The sequence below is a fragment of the Drosophila elegans genome, unplaced genomic scaffold, assembly GCF_018152505.1.
Source record: "Drosophila elegans isolate 14027-0461.03 unplaced genomic scaffold, ASM1815250v1 contig_208, whole genome shotgun sequence".
NCBI classification, from domain to species: domain Eukaryota; kingdom Metazoa; phylum Arthropoda; class Insecta; order Diptera; family Drosophilidae; genus Drosophila; species Drosophila elegans.
This window is the reverse complement of record NW_024545578.1, coordinates 3,331,674-3,346,316: the sequence shown is the minus strand read 5'-3', so window position 1 is coordinate 3,346,316 and position 14,643 is coordinate 3,331,674. Positions and strand designations below refer to the sequence as shown.

The 14,643-nt window shown below is 36.7% G+C and overlaps 4 protein-coding genes across 4 annotated transcripts; all 4 read right to left on the bottom strand.

The window, feature by feature from the left end:
• Positions 1 to 5,433: 5,433 nt before the first annotated feature.
• LOC108146336 (probable serine hydrolase) lies at positions 5,434 to 7,331 on the bottom strand. Its single transcript, XM_017272301.1, has 2 exons — positions 7,218 to 7,331; positions 5,434 to 6,770 (listed from the first exon to the last, which is right to left on the bottom strand). The coding sequence occupies exons 1-2, from the start codon at positions 7,239 to 7,241 to the stop codon at positions 5,754 to 5,756; spliced, it is 1,041 nt and encodes a 346-aa protein (XP_017127790.1). The 5' UTR covers positions 7,242 to 7,331; the 3' UTR covers positions 5,434 to 5,753.
• Positions 7,332 to 7,884: 553 nt separating this feature from the next.
• Positions 7,885 to 9,296, bottom strand: LOC108146337 (serine hydrolase-like protein). Its single transcript, XM_017272303.2, has 2 exons — positions 9,126 to 9,296; positions 7,885 to 8,898 (listed from the first exon to the last, which is right to left on the bottom strand). Exons 1-2 carry the CDS (start codon positions 9,147 to 9,149, stop codon positions 7,885 to 7,887), a joined length of 1,038 nt encoding a protein of 345 aa, XP_017127792.1. The 5' UTR covers positions 9,150 to 9,296.
• A 174-nt stretch (positions 9,297 to 9,470) lies between these two features.
• LOC108146536 (probable serine hydrolase) lies at positions 9,471 to 11,467 on the bottom strand. The gene is made up of 2 exons (XM_017272576.2): positions 11,019 to 11,467; positions 9,471 to 10,869 (listed from the first exon to the last, which is right to left on the bottom strand). The coding sequence occupies exons 1-2, from the start codon at positions 11,040 to 11,042 to the stop codon at positions 9,880 to 9,882; spliced, it is 1,014 nt and encodes a 337-aa protein (XP_017128065.1). The 5' UTR covers positions 11,043 to 11,467; the 3' UTR covers positions 9,471 to 9,879.
• Positions 11,468 to 12,096: 629 nt separating this feature from the next.
• Positions 12,097 to 13,896, bottom strand: LOC108145744 (serine hydrolase-like protein). The gene is made up of 2 exons (XM_017271307.2): positions 13,512 to 13,896; positions 12,097 to 13,080 (listed from the first exon to the last, which is right to left on the bottom strand). The coding sequence occupies exons 1-2, from the start codon at positions 13,533 to 13,535 to the stop codon at positions 12,172 to 12,174; spliced, it is 933 nt and encodes a 310-aa protein (XP_017126796.1). The 5' UTR covers positions 13,536 to 13,896; the 3' UTR covers positions 12,097 to 12,171.
• Between the last annotated feature and the right edge of the window lie 747 nt (positions 13,897 to 14,643).

Genomic DNA, 14,643 nt, shown 5'->3' with positions numbered 1-14,643 from the left:
TCGCGCTCAACTGAAAGTTTTGAAATGCTGCCTCCATTTCGATCTTAGCCATGATCCATGCGAACCTGGTTTCAAGTTCGAGTTGCGGCTCGAAGTGCGTTCGAGTTGCAGTTGCTTGCGTGTCAGCTGTTTTTTGTTGCATTTCAATTGATCAGTGGTCTGTAGTATTTTTTATTTATTTTCATTTGTTACTGCATTGTCGGCCGATTACCCGCACGTTTAGCCCTTTTTTGTGGGGCGCCTGAAAAACCGGTTTGCGGTTGGTATTTCTTTTCCGCCGAGTGCAAAATTAAAACAAAACATGCGTTTTGTCCGCCAATGGAGATATCGGAGATTCTGTGGGAGCCCTTTATTTTTGTTTTCTTTATTTCCACTTCTTTTCTTCGGTTTTTATGGGAATGATGAACTCGGGAAGAGTGTTTGTTAAATGTGGGAATTTATTTAAATGGGAAACGCATTTAAAGAATTCATTTAATTGTGAGTCTGAGTGGAAAAGAATGAATAAGCAAGTATTATATTTAATTATGCGTTCTTATTTCAATCGAGTGTATTTTATAAGACTTAATTTATTAAAGCTGTTAAGCAACAAACACTTTTCTAAAAACTTGTCATTGGGTATGGAGTTCATTTCTTATTTTTGAATTTTATTTAAGTAACTAACGTAGTAAAATCAATTAAGACTTTTAAGATATATTACTCATTTACTTAAATTTGAGCTTATATCCTTGAGTATCAAATGAAAAAAAAACTTGTATTAGGCTTTTCTATATTAACCCTTCTATTTATATTTTAAAAGCATTTATACGAGTTTCGAGTTCAAAAAACAAAATTACCAATGGGTATCAGCCATTCGATTCTTTCATAATTTTTCCTTTTTATGCATTCTTTGTTGTTATTTTATTCCTATATCGCTTGACGTGGGAACTTTTAATTGTGTGTGCCTGGGATTTCAGACAGTACCAGGAATTGTTGTCCAAAGTACTTGAAATGCAAAAGGATATTTAGTATGCTTCCCTGACAGCGCAAATATCAAAGATTTATTTTTGCGGGGCAAATGAAAAAGAAAATAAAGAGCAGTCCAGAAGCGATTCAGGCTTCACTTGTTTATGAAAGAGGACAAAAACAAACATCTCCAACCGAAAAGGGTCATTCCGTCGGAAAATTTGGCTAAGGAAGGGTGTCTATTGGGTTACGACCCTTATAAACATGTCAATCACAAGTAAATTGTAGCAGATTTAATGGTCGTCCAAGGAATGTGGGTCTGGCAATGGGAACCCCATCTCGACCGCCCCAAAATCACTGAAATGCAAACGGCTTTTCACTGCTGTGTCAGCAGAGCCAAGGAATACAGTAAAGACTAGGCGTTAAATGACGGGTGACTCTAATCTTATAAGTTATAGGAGTTTTATAAGTAAAAATGAATCTTGCAAAGCTCACAGCTGATTCAAATAAAAATTTAATTAATGAAATTGTTGGCAATTATGATTATAACATTATAGTTTTGTTTACAGTACAGTAAGTAATAAAATTTCTAAGTCATTTTTTAATGTTTTCTATTAATCTTGGATTAAAATTTACGTCTTTGTAGAAAATTATTAAAAATATTAAATTAATTAATATATTTAAGACAAAATTTGATTAGAAATTATTGTTTCATAAATATAAACAATTAAGAAACAAACCAAATAAACCCAACAAAATATGTATATTATTTTTTTTATTTTATTATGTCGCCTTGTTAGACTCTTTACTGTAGCAAATTTCTTGAACGTCCTGTCATAGATTTCGCTTTCCATTTCACTGCCCTCCATGAATTTATAGGCAATCTTTGGAGGCCTAGGCGCGCGATGGTTTTGTTTAATGAAACTTAAAGTGCGTGCCAGTACGCTCGAGCACGTATCCTTGGGCTCCTGTGGACGGGATCCTTGAGGGCCGAGGAGTACGAAAGTGGAAGCTGATGAAGTCAGGGCTGCACTCAATTGCAATGGCCGGCCGCAAAATGGCGTCGAAAGCACTTCCGCTTAAGCTAAAAACAAAAAGTCATGCAACGAAGCAGCATCATCGGACGTGGAAAGTTGTTTTCCATTTTTATACCCTTGCAGAGGGTATTATAATTTCAGTCAGAAGTTTGCAACGCAGTGAAGGAGACATCTCCGACCCTATAAAGTATATATATTCTTGATCAGCATCACTAGGCGAGTCGATCTAGCCATGTCCGTCTGTCCGTCCGTCTGTCCGTCTGTCCGTCTGTCCGTCTGTCCGTCCGTTTATATGCAAACTAGTCTCTCAGTTTTAAAGCTATCTGCATGAAACTTTCCCAAAAGTTGTCTTTCTATTGCAGGTAGTATATAAGTCGGAACGAGCCGGATCGGACGACTATAGCATATAGCTCCCATAGGAACAATCGGAAAAATAAATGAAAAAAAATTATAACTTTTCTGTTTTTTAATGTTTTGTTTAGTTCTTCGACATTTAGTAATGGTTAAATATTTTCGATTTACGGTTTAAATTTCATCAAAGTCGGACGACTATATCATATAGCTCCCATAGGAACAATCGGAGAAATAAATGAAAAAAAATTATAACTTTTCTGTTTTTTAATTTTTTGTTTAGTTCTTCGACATGTGGCAATGTTTAATTATTTCAGAATTATGGTTTAAATTTTATCAAAATCGGACGTCTATATCATATAGCTCCCATAGAACTAATAAAAATATATAAAATAACTATCTAATAATTGAGCTGCAAATCATCATAGCTTCACTGTTTTTCAGTATATACTGCAGTAAATCATAATTTAAATGTTTTCAAAAGTATTTAATTCATGCAATAGCTGCAAGGGTATATGAACTTCGGCTTGCCGAAGTTTGCTTTCTTTCTTGTTTGTAATATAACTGAAGGAGAACTACGAGAACTCGATGCCCCTCCCGCCCCCCTGACAGCTTTAACGGCTATTAGAAAATTGCGAAAATTGCGCACACGTTTTCGCAGAGGGCAGAGAAAAAAAAAAGCGAACATTGCATGCGGCAAAGCAATCGAGTGCAGTTTTGTGTGGCCTCAGATTTATTGCACCGAGCACCGAGCAGCGAGAGCCGGGAATATTCGAGATGGCCGGCTCGCATTTTAAACAGTTTTCGTTAAGTTTGCTTTACGATATTAAGCCCCACGCCAGGCCTCTGCATAATTCATTTGGTTTAAGGGTTTTCCCTCCAATTCATTTCAATCAGACCTGTGAGTGGAGTCTCGATGACCAAGAATCTTGTGGTCCGTTTTAAATCATTAACTGCGGTAGTTTTGGACGGTTTATGGGCTGTGGGCCCTACTAAAGGTGTGCCAGGTGATGTTTATTGGACAGATGCATGCCGCATCGAAAGTGCTCAGGAATCGCTTTAAAATTCTTTGAGGAAGTTTACTTACCACCTCACCTTGAACATTTTTCCCATTTGCGGTAGCAAATTTATGTTGGGAAAAACTTGTTTTACTTTCATATGCTTTCTTTAGCTTTACGCTTGTTTTATGTTATGTTATATTTATCGGCTGGAGGTAACTTTAAGTTGAGAAAGTAAAACCAGTAAAAAAATATATTACATTTAAAAGAAAATCTATAAATTTCCTGAAATGCTTTAAACTTTGCTTTAAGCTTTTTCAATTGCTTTCAAATTGATTTTATTTTCTCACAACTTTTCCAAACAAATTTTATGCAAAATTTTAATCTTTTTAAAATGCCAAACAATTTTATTTTATGGTGTTTTATTTATTGTCTGGAGTTTATTTTAGTTTGAAAAATTTTACCAAAGAAAATCCATGTAGTTCCTCAAATGTTTTCCCTTAAATTGCCTTTAAATTGATTTTATTATTCCCAAGATTTCTATGAGAAATTTTAAACATATTTTTGCTAAATTTAGTACGCCAATTAATTTATTATAGTCATTTATGTTTCAAGTTTCATTGCCCCTTTGAGAATAAATATAAAATTTAAAATGCATCCCAACGCAACAGTGATAGTAAGTTTTTAATTTCTTTGAACAAATTGCTTTGATCTTTCAAATTAGCTACAAGTTGATTTAAGGTTTGCCCAAGTTTCAAGACCGAATTCCCAAAAATCTTTATTTCGCGGAAGTGTTCATCTAGTGAAAATAATGGCTTTGTTTCACTTTCATTAAGTGTCTGCGCAAGGCTGCCCCGCGAATTCATCAACTTTCCTGGCCATTTAGCTAGAAGAACCCCAAGACCCGAGCGATTTTACTTAACCTCTTTAATACTGCCTAACCCAATATCACACCAGAAGCAAAATTGTTGCTGAAATTGGAGGCGGAAAGCGTTCAAGTTTCCGAGACCCATTCAAAGGGAATTTAAGTGCACACGAGCCGGGAATCGCCGCCCAACCCACTTAAATTTGCCAAATCTAGGCATATGCCGTTCAAGGCTTTATGGTTTCCACCTTCAAAATGCCAAAAAAATGGAAAACGGAGAGAAACCCTGCGGCGTCTCTGATTACAACCAAAATATGCCACGTGTAGGTATGTACATGTGTAGTACACATTTGTGTATGCTTGTTTTACTCTCTAAAATGGCAAAATCGATAGTGTAAGAAAGGAATTTTCGTGAGTTTTCGTGAATTTTCATTAATTTTCTTGCTTTCGACACTCAAAACGTTAATTGATTGAATTAGCCAGCCGAGCGATGAGACAAAATTAGGAAGCTCCGGCCATAAATATTAATACGTATCCAATCAAAATGTATGACAAGAAAATTATGCGATACAAATTCAACAATTTCCTGGCCAACAACAAAGTGTTTAATTTAATAAATGCCACTCGCATTTGCACACCCACTTCTAAATAATATTTTCCCGGCTTTCGTTACTAGGCGTCGGCCCAAAAGTAAGCAACGGAAATCTTCTTCGCCTTCCGATAATAAATTTTCCATGAATCAAGTCTACTTTTGTGAGGGACAGAAAAGTTTTGCTTGGTTATTTCGGTTATTTAATTTGCATTTATTTGGTTAGCTGATTATGTGCTGTATTTCGATTTCGCAACTATTCCCACTCTTTAAATTCAATTTAAGGACAACTCTTAAGGACATTTTCAGTTGCTGCTTAACTTTTTGCACTCTACTGGCTCGAAATCTATGTTATCGACTGCGCTAATTGTTCTAATGCGGCTCAAGCTGTAAGCTGCTTAAAATTCCGTAAATTGCAAGTCGAATGCCAGCGGGTGAGCAGGAAATAGTCACACAAGAACCTTAAGGGGGAGGATAGGAAATATATCGGGATAAAAGACTGCCTGCTGTGGCATTAACTTCGCCCAGGCAATGTCTGATAATTAAATATCCAATCATAGAAATAACACACACTAAACATTTATCGTACCTTTTGTAATAGTGATAAATTAGGCAAAATTTGTCACTTAAAACTTCGAAGATGTCTGCGAATAAATTTTATTTGGCAATTTTATTTCCTTCAAAAGCAGCAAAAAAAAGTTGTTTAAAGTGGTCTTCCATAACTGAAACGGATTAATGGACTATTCAATAAAAAATATTTGAAAAATATCAATCCTGTATTTTTATAGGTTTTCTTCGTGGGCCACGGTGTAATTTAAAGATTAAAAAAAAATTGTTTTATAAAGTATTTAGCTTTGCTTAAAAATTTCAACTATTAAGAGTGAAACCAAACTATTTAAAGAGATCAAACAGTGATTTTATGGACAAACATCAATATTTATATAGGTAATCCCTTTAGTATTTAGTGTATCTTACAGTTTGCTGCGTTTGTTTTTACTTCTTTCAAAAAATCTCTCCAGAACCCTGCGTTTTTCTTTCGAGCTAAGTTGCTGCTCTTTTCCAGTTAGTGACCAAGAAGTCAAGTTTGGAGGTCGATGATGCCTGATGAAGGGCACTATGTAACGGGCGCACTCCTCGGCGGCATGCAGATGGACATGATGGGTACCGCCTTCAACCTCATAGAACTGAAAGTGCGGATTGTTTTCACGCAGAATGGACATGGGCTCCTCACACTCAATTCCCACATATGCTGACTTTGATCCTTTAATGATCAAGTAGGGCTTTCTTCGGATCCTTCTGGCCATTTCTGCTGCAAGTCCGCTTTCTAGAGCCATGGAGTTATAGTATTTGACACGTCCATCTCTGGAGAAATAGAATCTGTCCGGGTAAAGTTGAGAATTTTTCACCTGGCGGTGGAGCAGGTGTTTGGCAAACTCGGGGGTCACAGAATTGTAGCTTCCTTTGGCCAGGACTTTGGTCAACTGGGCGAGAGTGTAGGAGGGCGGTTCGTGCAAATTGCCCTCCTCCTGCCGATCCTCTTCCACCAGATGCTTATCCATTTCCTGGGCCACCTGGAGAAGGGCCCTTCCGGGATCTCCCAGTGGCTTGGGCAACAAAATATCCAAGGATATGACCATGTCCACCGTGTTTGGAGCCAGGGATGTATAGAAGAAGCTTAAGATGCCACCCAAAGAGTGACCCATCAGCGAGACCTTTGTCCAGCCGTACTCCTTCATTACCCGGGGAATAATGTAAATTAAATCGTACATATTGTAGTGCAGACCCGGCTGAAGGCGAGACGATCTTCCATGTCCGGGAAGATCTATGCAAAGTACTCCTATATAATCCGGCAGCAGGGGAATCAGGCGATCAAAGGTGCCCAGATTGTCCAGCCATCCGTGGATTGCCAGAATAGGTCGCTCTGTACGGTTACCATACCATCGACCTGCGATGTGACCCCAAGGTGCTGGGATTCTCACCTCCTTGAACTATTAGATATTGTAAAAATAAATAGGAAAAGAAAAAGTATTTCATTTTTAGCTTGCAATTTAAAATATTTAGTTTGAAAGGTTTTATAAACAGTTCAACTTTAAACTTAAATTACATATTTTACCACACTGATAAAAAACATAAATAGTAAGAATAAATATCTGACTATTGAATTCAACATGTTTTATTAAATATTTAAACTGAATATTACTACGCTATTTTTACAAGTTTACTTTTTTGTTGTTAATAATTTGATTTTGTTAAGCACAAAGTATTTGTTTTAAAATAATAATAAATGCTTTGTTTATCATCTCTCTAAATGCTCAGTTAGTTAGTTAATTCCAAGCAGCTTTGTAAGAGTTGGCAAGCAAAGGTTTTGTTGTGCAGTGAAAGTCTTCTTATCACTTCTCTTAGCTTTATTATTTTATATATTTTTGCTTACTCACATCGCTCAATGACAAGGTTCCCATCCCGACGGCCCTTTGAACTTTGCCCGCCGACCACTTTTAGACTTGATCCAGCAATTGTGGTGTCTCGTCCAGTACTATCTTATGTTTATAGCCCAAAATGCTGACTTTACAATGACATTTCGGGAATAAAAATTGTACTTCTTTCACGTGCAACAGTTGTTCATCGACTAATTCGCAATATCAATTTTTTCGCTTTAAAAGCTAACTAAAGAGAGAATCTGAAAGAGAACTAATCGTTCAGAGAATAAGAGAACCTTAAGAGTGTATAAAAACATTTTTAAAGAGAATAAAATCAATTTTACTTATTGAAAGAATTTTAGAAGCTTTTGTTTTTAATGGAAATTCAAGTTATTATAGCACCTGTGGTATTATTTTAATATTCAATTTTAAGTTGAGCAAGAGATACAAACATGATCTTTAGGTTTACTTGAATGATTTTACTTGTCAGTTAATAGCAACTTATTTAAGTTTTTAGTTAGCATAAAATCATTTAATGTAGTTATATGTGATCTTGATCAGCTGAAGACAGTGACTTTAGTCTGTAGGGCTTAACCTCTTATTATATTGTGATCTGAATTTTTTTAATTAAACTAATGAAATTGTCAAGTGATTGGAAAAATCAATACTTATATTATAAAATACTTTATAGTTTGCTGTGATTGTTTTTCCTCCTCTCAAGGAATCTTTCTTGTTGCCTGCGATTTTCTTTGGCGTTAAGTTGATGCTCCTTTGCGGTTAAAGACCAAGAAGTCAAGGTTGGCGGTCGATGACGTCGGATGAAGGGTACTATATACCGGGCACACTCCTCGGCGCCATGCAGATGGACATGATGGGTACCTCCATCCAGCTCGTGGAACTCAAAGTGCGGATTATTTTCACGCAAAATGGACAATGGCCTCTCGCTTAGAACTCCAATCATTGGAGACTTTGATCCCTTTATGATCAAGTAGGGCTTCTTTTTGATTCGCTTTGACAATTCCTCAGTGAGTCCAGGTTCCATTTGTGTGCGATGGTAGAATTTCACCCGTCCATCTCTGGCGAAGTAGTACTTCTCTGGGTAAAGTTGCGACTTCGACAGCTGACGATGAAGAAGGTGCTTGGCCAACTCGGGTGGCACGGAATTGGAACTTCCTTTGGCAAGGATTTCGGTCAATTGAGACATTGTGTAGGAGGGCGGCTCGTGTAGATTTATCTTCTCCTGACGATCTTCAACTTCCAGATGCTTTTCTATGGTCTGAACTAGACTACCAATTACCTTTTTAGGTTCTGGTGTCATAGGCATCACAATGTCCAGGGAAATTACCATATCCACAGTATGAGGAGCCAGTGAAGTATAAAGGAAACTTATGATGCCACCCAAGGAGTGACCCATTAGGGAGACCTTTGACCATCCGTACTCCTTCTTCACGCGCGGAATGATGATTACGTAATCGTAGATGGAATAGTGCATCCCTGGCTGAATTCGAGAGGATTTGCCATGTCCAGGAAGATCGATACAGAGTACTCCTATATAGTCGGGAAGTAGGGGAATCAACCGATCGAAGGTGCCCAAATTGTCCAACCATCCGTGGATTGCCAAGATCGGTCGCTCCTTTCGATTGCCATACCAACGTCCAGCAATGTGACCCCAAGGTACAGGGATTTTTACCTCCTTATACTATTAAATGTTGTGAAAATATATATAAAAATTAAAAAAATGTTATTAATAATCAGCTTACAAACAATTTTAAATATTTCATTAAAATAATTGAATTTTAAAGTGGACCTGGAACACTGACATATATTGGTGATTTCAAAATCATTGCGCAGTTACACAACTTTAGTAGGGGCAAGTTCTGCTTATCTCTTTTTTTTGGTTTATTGTTTAGGTGTTTACCTACTCACATCACTCAATGACAAAGTTCCCATCCAGACTGACTGCCTTCTGAACTTTGCCCGTCGACAATTTTTAGACTCGGTCCGGTAAGTGTGGCACCACTTCCAGTTATAATCTTGAGTATCTGATTAAAATTCGGGACTTACTATACCTAAATTGTAATTCTTACAGCTCGAACAGTTGTTCAACGACTGATTTGCTTTATCACTTTCACTCAGCTATTAGGCCTCCAAAAAAAGAGAATGACAAAATGAGCTTTACAACAGAGAGCTTTACATTTAGAAGAGAACAATTGTTAGATCTTCTATACAGAAATTAATAACCCTTTTGTAATGATTGTAAGCATCAAGATGTGCAACCAGCATTTACTTTATTAGTCAAGTAATATTCTTTATTATTAAAATTCTTAAAACTAGCCTTACAAATAGAATAAAATATTTACAACACTACATTTTTGTTATGGTTCTTTAAGTATACATAAATATGACACACAATCATATACATTTTTGTATTAGAAAATTTATACTTGAAAAACAGTTAAAAATTAAAATTAAAGTTAAATTAAAAACTAGTAACAAAAAAGTATGTATGTTTACATAACAAACAAATATTTTGAAATGGTTTTATTTAGCAATATGAAGGAAATTAGATTTACTTGCGACTCAATTTTGTACATAACAAACAAATGTTTTTAAATGTTTTTATTTAGCAATATGAAGGAAATTAGATTTACCTGCGACTAAATTTTGTACTTTACTTGTTTTACAACTTGCTGGTTTTTTTCTTGGTCCATGCTAAGAATCCTTTCTTTTTCTTTGAGTTAATACTATTCCCGTTTCCTGCGATCGTCCAGGAATTCAAGGCAGGAGGTCGATGATGCTGGATGAAGGGCACTAGGTAGCTGGCGACCTCCTCGGCGGCATGAAGATGAAGATGATGGGTTCCGCCCTCCACTTGGTAGAACTCAAAGTGTGGGTTATCTTTTGCCAAAATGGAAATGGCCTCGTAGTTACGAGGTGGCAAATATGGTGACCTTGAACCTTTTATAATAAGAAATGGTTTCTTGTAAATCCGTCTTGCCATTTCTGCTCCTAGACCATCATCGATATCTATAAGGTGGTAGTATTTAACACGAATATCCCTGGAGAAGTAGAATTTTTCGGGATATAGTTTCGATTTGATCAACTGGCGGTGCAGCATATGCTTGGCAAGATCTGGGGAAACGGAATTGAAGGTTCCCAACGCCATGACTTTTTCCAACTGAGGCAGAGTGTAAGACGGTGGCTCAGTATAGTTTCCCAGCTTCTGCCTGTCAACATCCAGCAGTTGCTTCTCAATGCTCAGTTCCATATACTCTATATCGTTCCTTAATGGCAGCAATATGTCCAGCGAGACGACCATATCCACTGTGTGAGGAGCCAACGAGGTGTAAATGAAGCTGAGGACACCGCCCAATGAGTGACCTATCAGGGAGACCTTTGACCATCCGTACTCCTTCATCACACGCGGAATAATGAACACATAATCGTAGACACTGTAGTACATTCCCGGCTGAAGGTGCGATGATCTTCCATGGCCTGGCAAATCGATGCAGAGTACTCCAATGTAGTCGGGAAGCAGAGGAATCAGTCGGTCAAAGGTGCCCAGGTTGTCCAACCATCCGTGAATTGCCAGTATAGGTCGCTCCTTTCGATTGCCATACCACCGACCCGAAATGAAGCCCCAAGGCACAGGAATCTTCACCGCCTCGTACTGGAAAAATTAAAGAATGATTATGCTGTTATTGCAAAATACTCTAGAGTCTAGACCAATAACTAATCGTTAACTTGGCATTGTCTTAGATTACAAATTAATAATTGGCGAGCAAAGGTCGCCTTAATCCGTTCTTATGATTCACTTACATCACTCAGCGATAATTTTCCCATTTCTTTCAAACTCGATTTTATTATAATTGTTTTAGCTCAGATGCTGTTATCTTGTGTGATATTGCAAAATATATGTGTTAGCCTATTTTATAAATGCGACCCAACGCATTCACTTCTATGCAAGAACTATTTCATTATCTTCATACTCTTTTCATTAATAACCTACTCGAATCGAAAAAGAGAGATCGTTATATTACAGAGTTAAAAAAAAAAGAGCGAAGTAAGAGCGGCGATTCAAATATTAAAAGCTTATGATAACTAAACATTAAGAGAGCAAGGTAACATTTTTATCATCTAGCATTGGTTTATGAATTTAAATAAGTCTTTTATAAAATTGCACAGTTAAATATGTTTATTATATGCTTATCTTAAATAAATGTTTAACATTTTATTAGTTTTTGAAGTTTATTAAAACAGCACGTGCATTCCGCTGGACTACTGAGAAAAACTGCGCCTAGGTCGCAAAACCAAAACAATCATAAAGCTTTTAAAGAGCGAAATAAGCTTTTGGCTTTCTCGGGGCGAATGGTGTTAGTAATTCCGTTTTATTTTAAAAATGCTTTAAAGCAAGTAACTGTGGAAAAAAATTTATGTAATATTGTTAAGAGATTTTATAATTCTAACAAAGGTTCCAAGTAACTTTTTTCCTTTTCATAGCAGAGAAATATGCTGACCAAAATTTTTAAAAGGTAAATTAAATATAAAAAGTGCTCACAAATACGAAAGGTGCTTTCCAATGGTTCCATTTCTCTATATTGCTGTCTTTTTTGCTTCGCAGGATGATATTGCTGGATAAAGGGATCTATGTACTTTGCCCACTCTTTGGGAAATTGCAAATGAAAGTGATCTCCATCTTCTTCATATAACTCAAATAGTGGATTACCCTGGTCCAAAATGCAATGGCCTCGTCACTTCGGGGACTCAAATAGTGCGAGAAAGATCCCTTGGTGATGAGGTTGGGCTTCTTTCCTATTTTTGCTGGCCATCTCTGCACCCAATTCTGCTTTTTGTCTGTGATTTTATTTTAATTTTTTTTTTATTTTTTACAACAAGTATTAATCTATTTTAAAGAGTAACAACAAAATCCTATAAAAATAACAAATGAGAGTGTAGTAGTTTCAAATCTACATTACAATTTGCTGCTTTGTGAAGGTATGTGTTTGCGGATAAAGGGCACGATATAGCGAGCACATTCTTTGGCCGCATGAAGATGGACATGGTGTTTGCCGCCCTCCACCTCGTAGAACTCAAAGTGTGGATTATCTTGAGACAGAATGGACATGGCCTCGTCGCAACGGGGACCAACGAATGGCGAAAGGGATCCCTTGATGACCAGATAGGGTTTCTTTTGAATACGCCTCGCCATTTCGGCGGCCAGACCGTTTTCAATATCGAATATGTGGTAGAACTTAACGCGTCCGTCTCTCGAAAAGTACACCTTTTCCGGGTAAATCTGTGACTTGGCCACCTGGCGGTGGAGCATGTGATCGGCCAGGTTGTGAGGAATCGAGTTATTGCTGCTCTTGGCCAGGACATTGCGCATTTTACTCAACGTAAACGAGGGTGGTTCGGGCTGGGTACCATCTGCCTGTCGCTTCTCCTCCACCATATATCCTTCTATATCCCTGGTTAGCTTACTGGGATCTTCGATTCTGCGAGGCAACAGTACATCCAGTGATATAACGAAATCCACAGTGCTGGGCGCCATTGCCGCGTACATGAAGCTCATCACGCCACCCAGAGAATGACCCATTAGGGCGACCTTTGACAGGCCAAGCTCCTTCATCACCCTGGGAATGATGAACACGTAATCGTAGACGTTATAGTGCACGCCCGCTGGAAATCGAGAAGATCTTCCATGTCCGGGCAGATCGATACAGAGCATTCCTATGTAATCCGGTAGCAGCGGAATCAGTTGCTCAAAGGTTCCCAAATTGTCCAGCCAACCGTGTATTGCCAAGATAGGTCTATCCGTTCGATTACCATACCAACGTCCTGATATGTAACCCCAAGGAGCCGGAATCTTCACATCCACAAACTGCAAATGGATCGGAAATTATTAAATATTAAATATTAAGTTGGTATTCTTGTTTCGCAAAATAAGATTTGACCACCTTTGATCTCTAAAATGGCAGCCCAAATACAGAGATAACCAATTCTGTTTTGCTAATTTTTGATTTTAAAATAAAATCTCTTGATTAAAGATTTACAAACGTCATACAGAAATATGAGTTTGAAAAAAAGCGTTGCTGATTATGCTTTTGTTCTCTTTTAGATGGTGTTAGAACTTAGCTTATTTTTACGTTTTTTAGCATTCGCAGACACTTCAGCAAAGCAATTAAAAAAAAATATATATATTTTTATATATACTGTTGTTTTCTTATGAGGAAACAATTTTTAATAAATGGGTATATACATATATAGTTGATTTTTTTTCTTCATTTTTTTTTTTCAGTTTTAATTACTTACAGAGCTTGATGATAAAGTTTCCATTCTGTCTGTTGATTTGCCGCAATTAAGTGCACTAAAAATTCGATCTTGTGATATAAAGTTTTTAAATTTTTTATCCAATCAACCACAGACGTTTTAGGCAGCCTTGAAACTGCAGATTTGTTACACCGAGAGATGATTACTTCACGAAGTTCTGTGTGTGGTTGGGTTACACATTACAAAAAAGCTTATGATTTATCGTTTTCAATGCAGATCACAATATTTATTTTACAATAGAGGGTGACAGTTTAGCATACAATATTGAATAAAATGAAGAGGCAATCGTGAACATTTACTATTTCATGCACTCAATTCCCACCATAACAATTGCTAAAATTTTTCAACCGAAACGACGACTTGCTTATCGGAATGCTTTGGACCAACTAATTTTTGTTTTTGACAATTAACGCAGCCAAAATTCTGGTTTTGTGAATGTTAATGCACAAAAATGAGATAGTATGCGGCAGTCAGCTGAGTGACAGTATAACAGCAAAATAGAATTAACCCATTATATCGGACAATAATTTTAAATATTTAACTAAAAACAAAGTAAATGACTGTAACTCAATTATCAATATTATTAAAATTAAATAAGTAAATTAATTTTATTTCATTTTAATAAACTGACGGTATGTTTGGAACAGGGCTTAACGATTTTTTTATACACAATAAAAAATTGTACATACCTAATAAAAAAAATATATTCCTAAGAAAATTGTTAAAAAATATATTATGAAGGATTCTTAAAGATCGCGCTGAAAAAAGCGAAAGAACTATTTTACAAAAATTAATCTAAAATAAACATTGTTAAAATTTAATTGGTGATTTGATTTTACTGTTTAATTTTTGCGCTGTTAAATCTGCACAGGTAGAAGTGGGTTAAGCCTAAATGTACGAAATTTAGGTTAGCATTTGACGCACTTGATATTGTATTTCTAAGTTGATGAGATTAGAAGAGCATTAAAGACGTTGCAGATAAACAGACACAGCTTCAAAGTGCAGCGATGAATTGTTTTCGTGCGTGGTAATCACTTCCCATTTTTTCCAGTGCCCATTTCACCAGCTAAGAAAGCCAAGTTGTTGTCAAAACGAGAGTTAAGTCCAGTCTAGG

Bases quoted from the DNA above. Each gene is read 5' to 3' on its own strand.
- LOC108146336 (XM_017272301.1), bottom strand. From the start codon at position 7,241: ATGGGAACCTTGTCATTGAGCGAT. The intron at 6,771-7,217 runs GTGAGTAAGCAA...AATATCTAATAG, and splicing joins GAACCTTGTCATTGAGCGAT to TTCAAGGAGGTGAGAATCCC.
- LOC108146337 (XM_017272303.2), bottom strand. From the start codon at position 9,149: ATGGGAACTTTGTCATTGAGTGAT. The intron at 8,899-9,125 runs GTGAGTAGGTAA...AACATTTAATAG, and splicing joins GAACTTTGTCATTGAGTGAT to TATAAGGAGGTAAAAATCCC.
- LOC108146536 (XM_017272576.2), bottom strand. From the start codon at position 11,042: ATGGGAAAATTATCGCTGAGTGAT. The intron at 10,870-11,018 runs GTAAGTGAATCA...TAATTTTTCCAG, and splicing joins GAAAATTATCGCTGAGTGAT to TACGAGGCGGTGAAGATTCC.
- LOC108145744 (XM_017271307.2), bottom strand. From the start codon at position 13,535: ATGGAAACTTTATCATCAAGCTCT. The intron at 13,081-13,511 runs GTAAGTAATTAA...ATCCATTTGCAG, and splicing joins AAACTTTATCATCAAGCTCT to TTTGTGGATGTGAAGATTCC.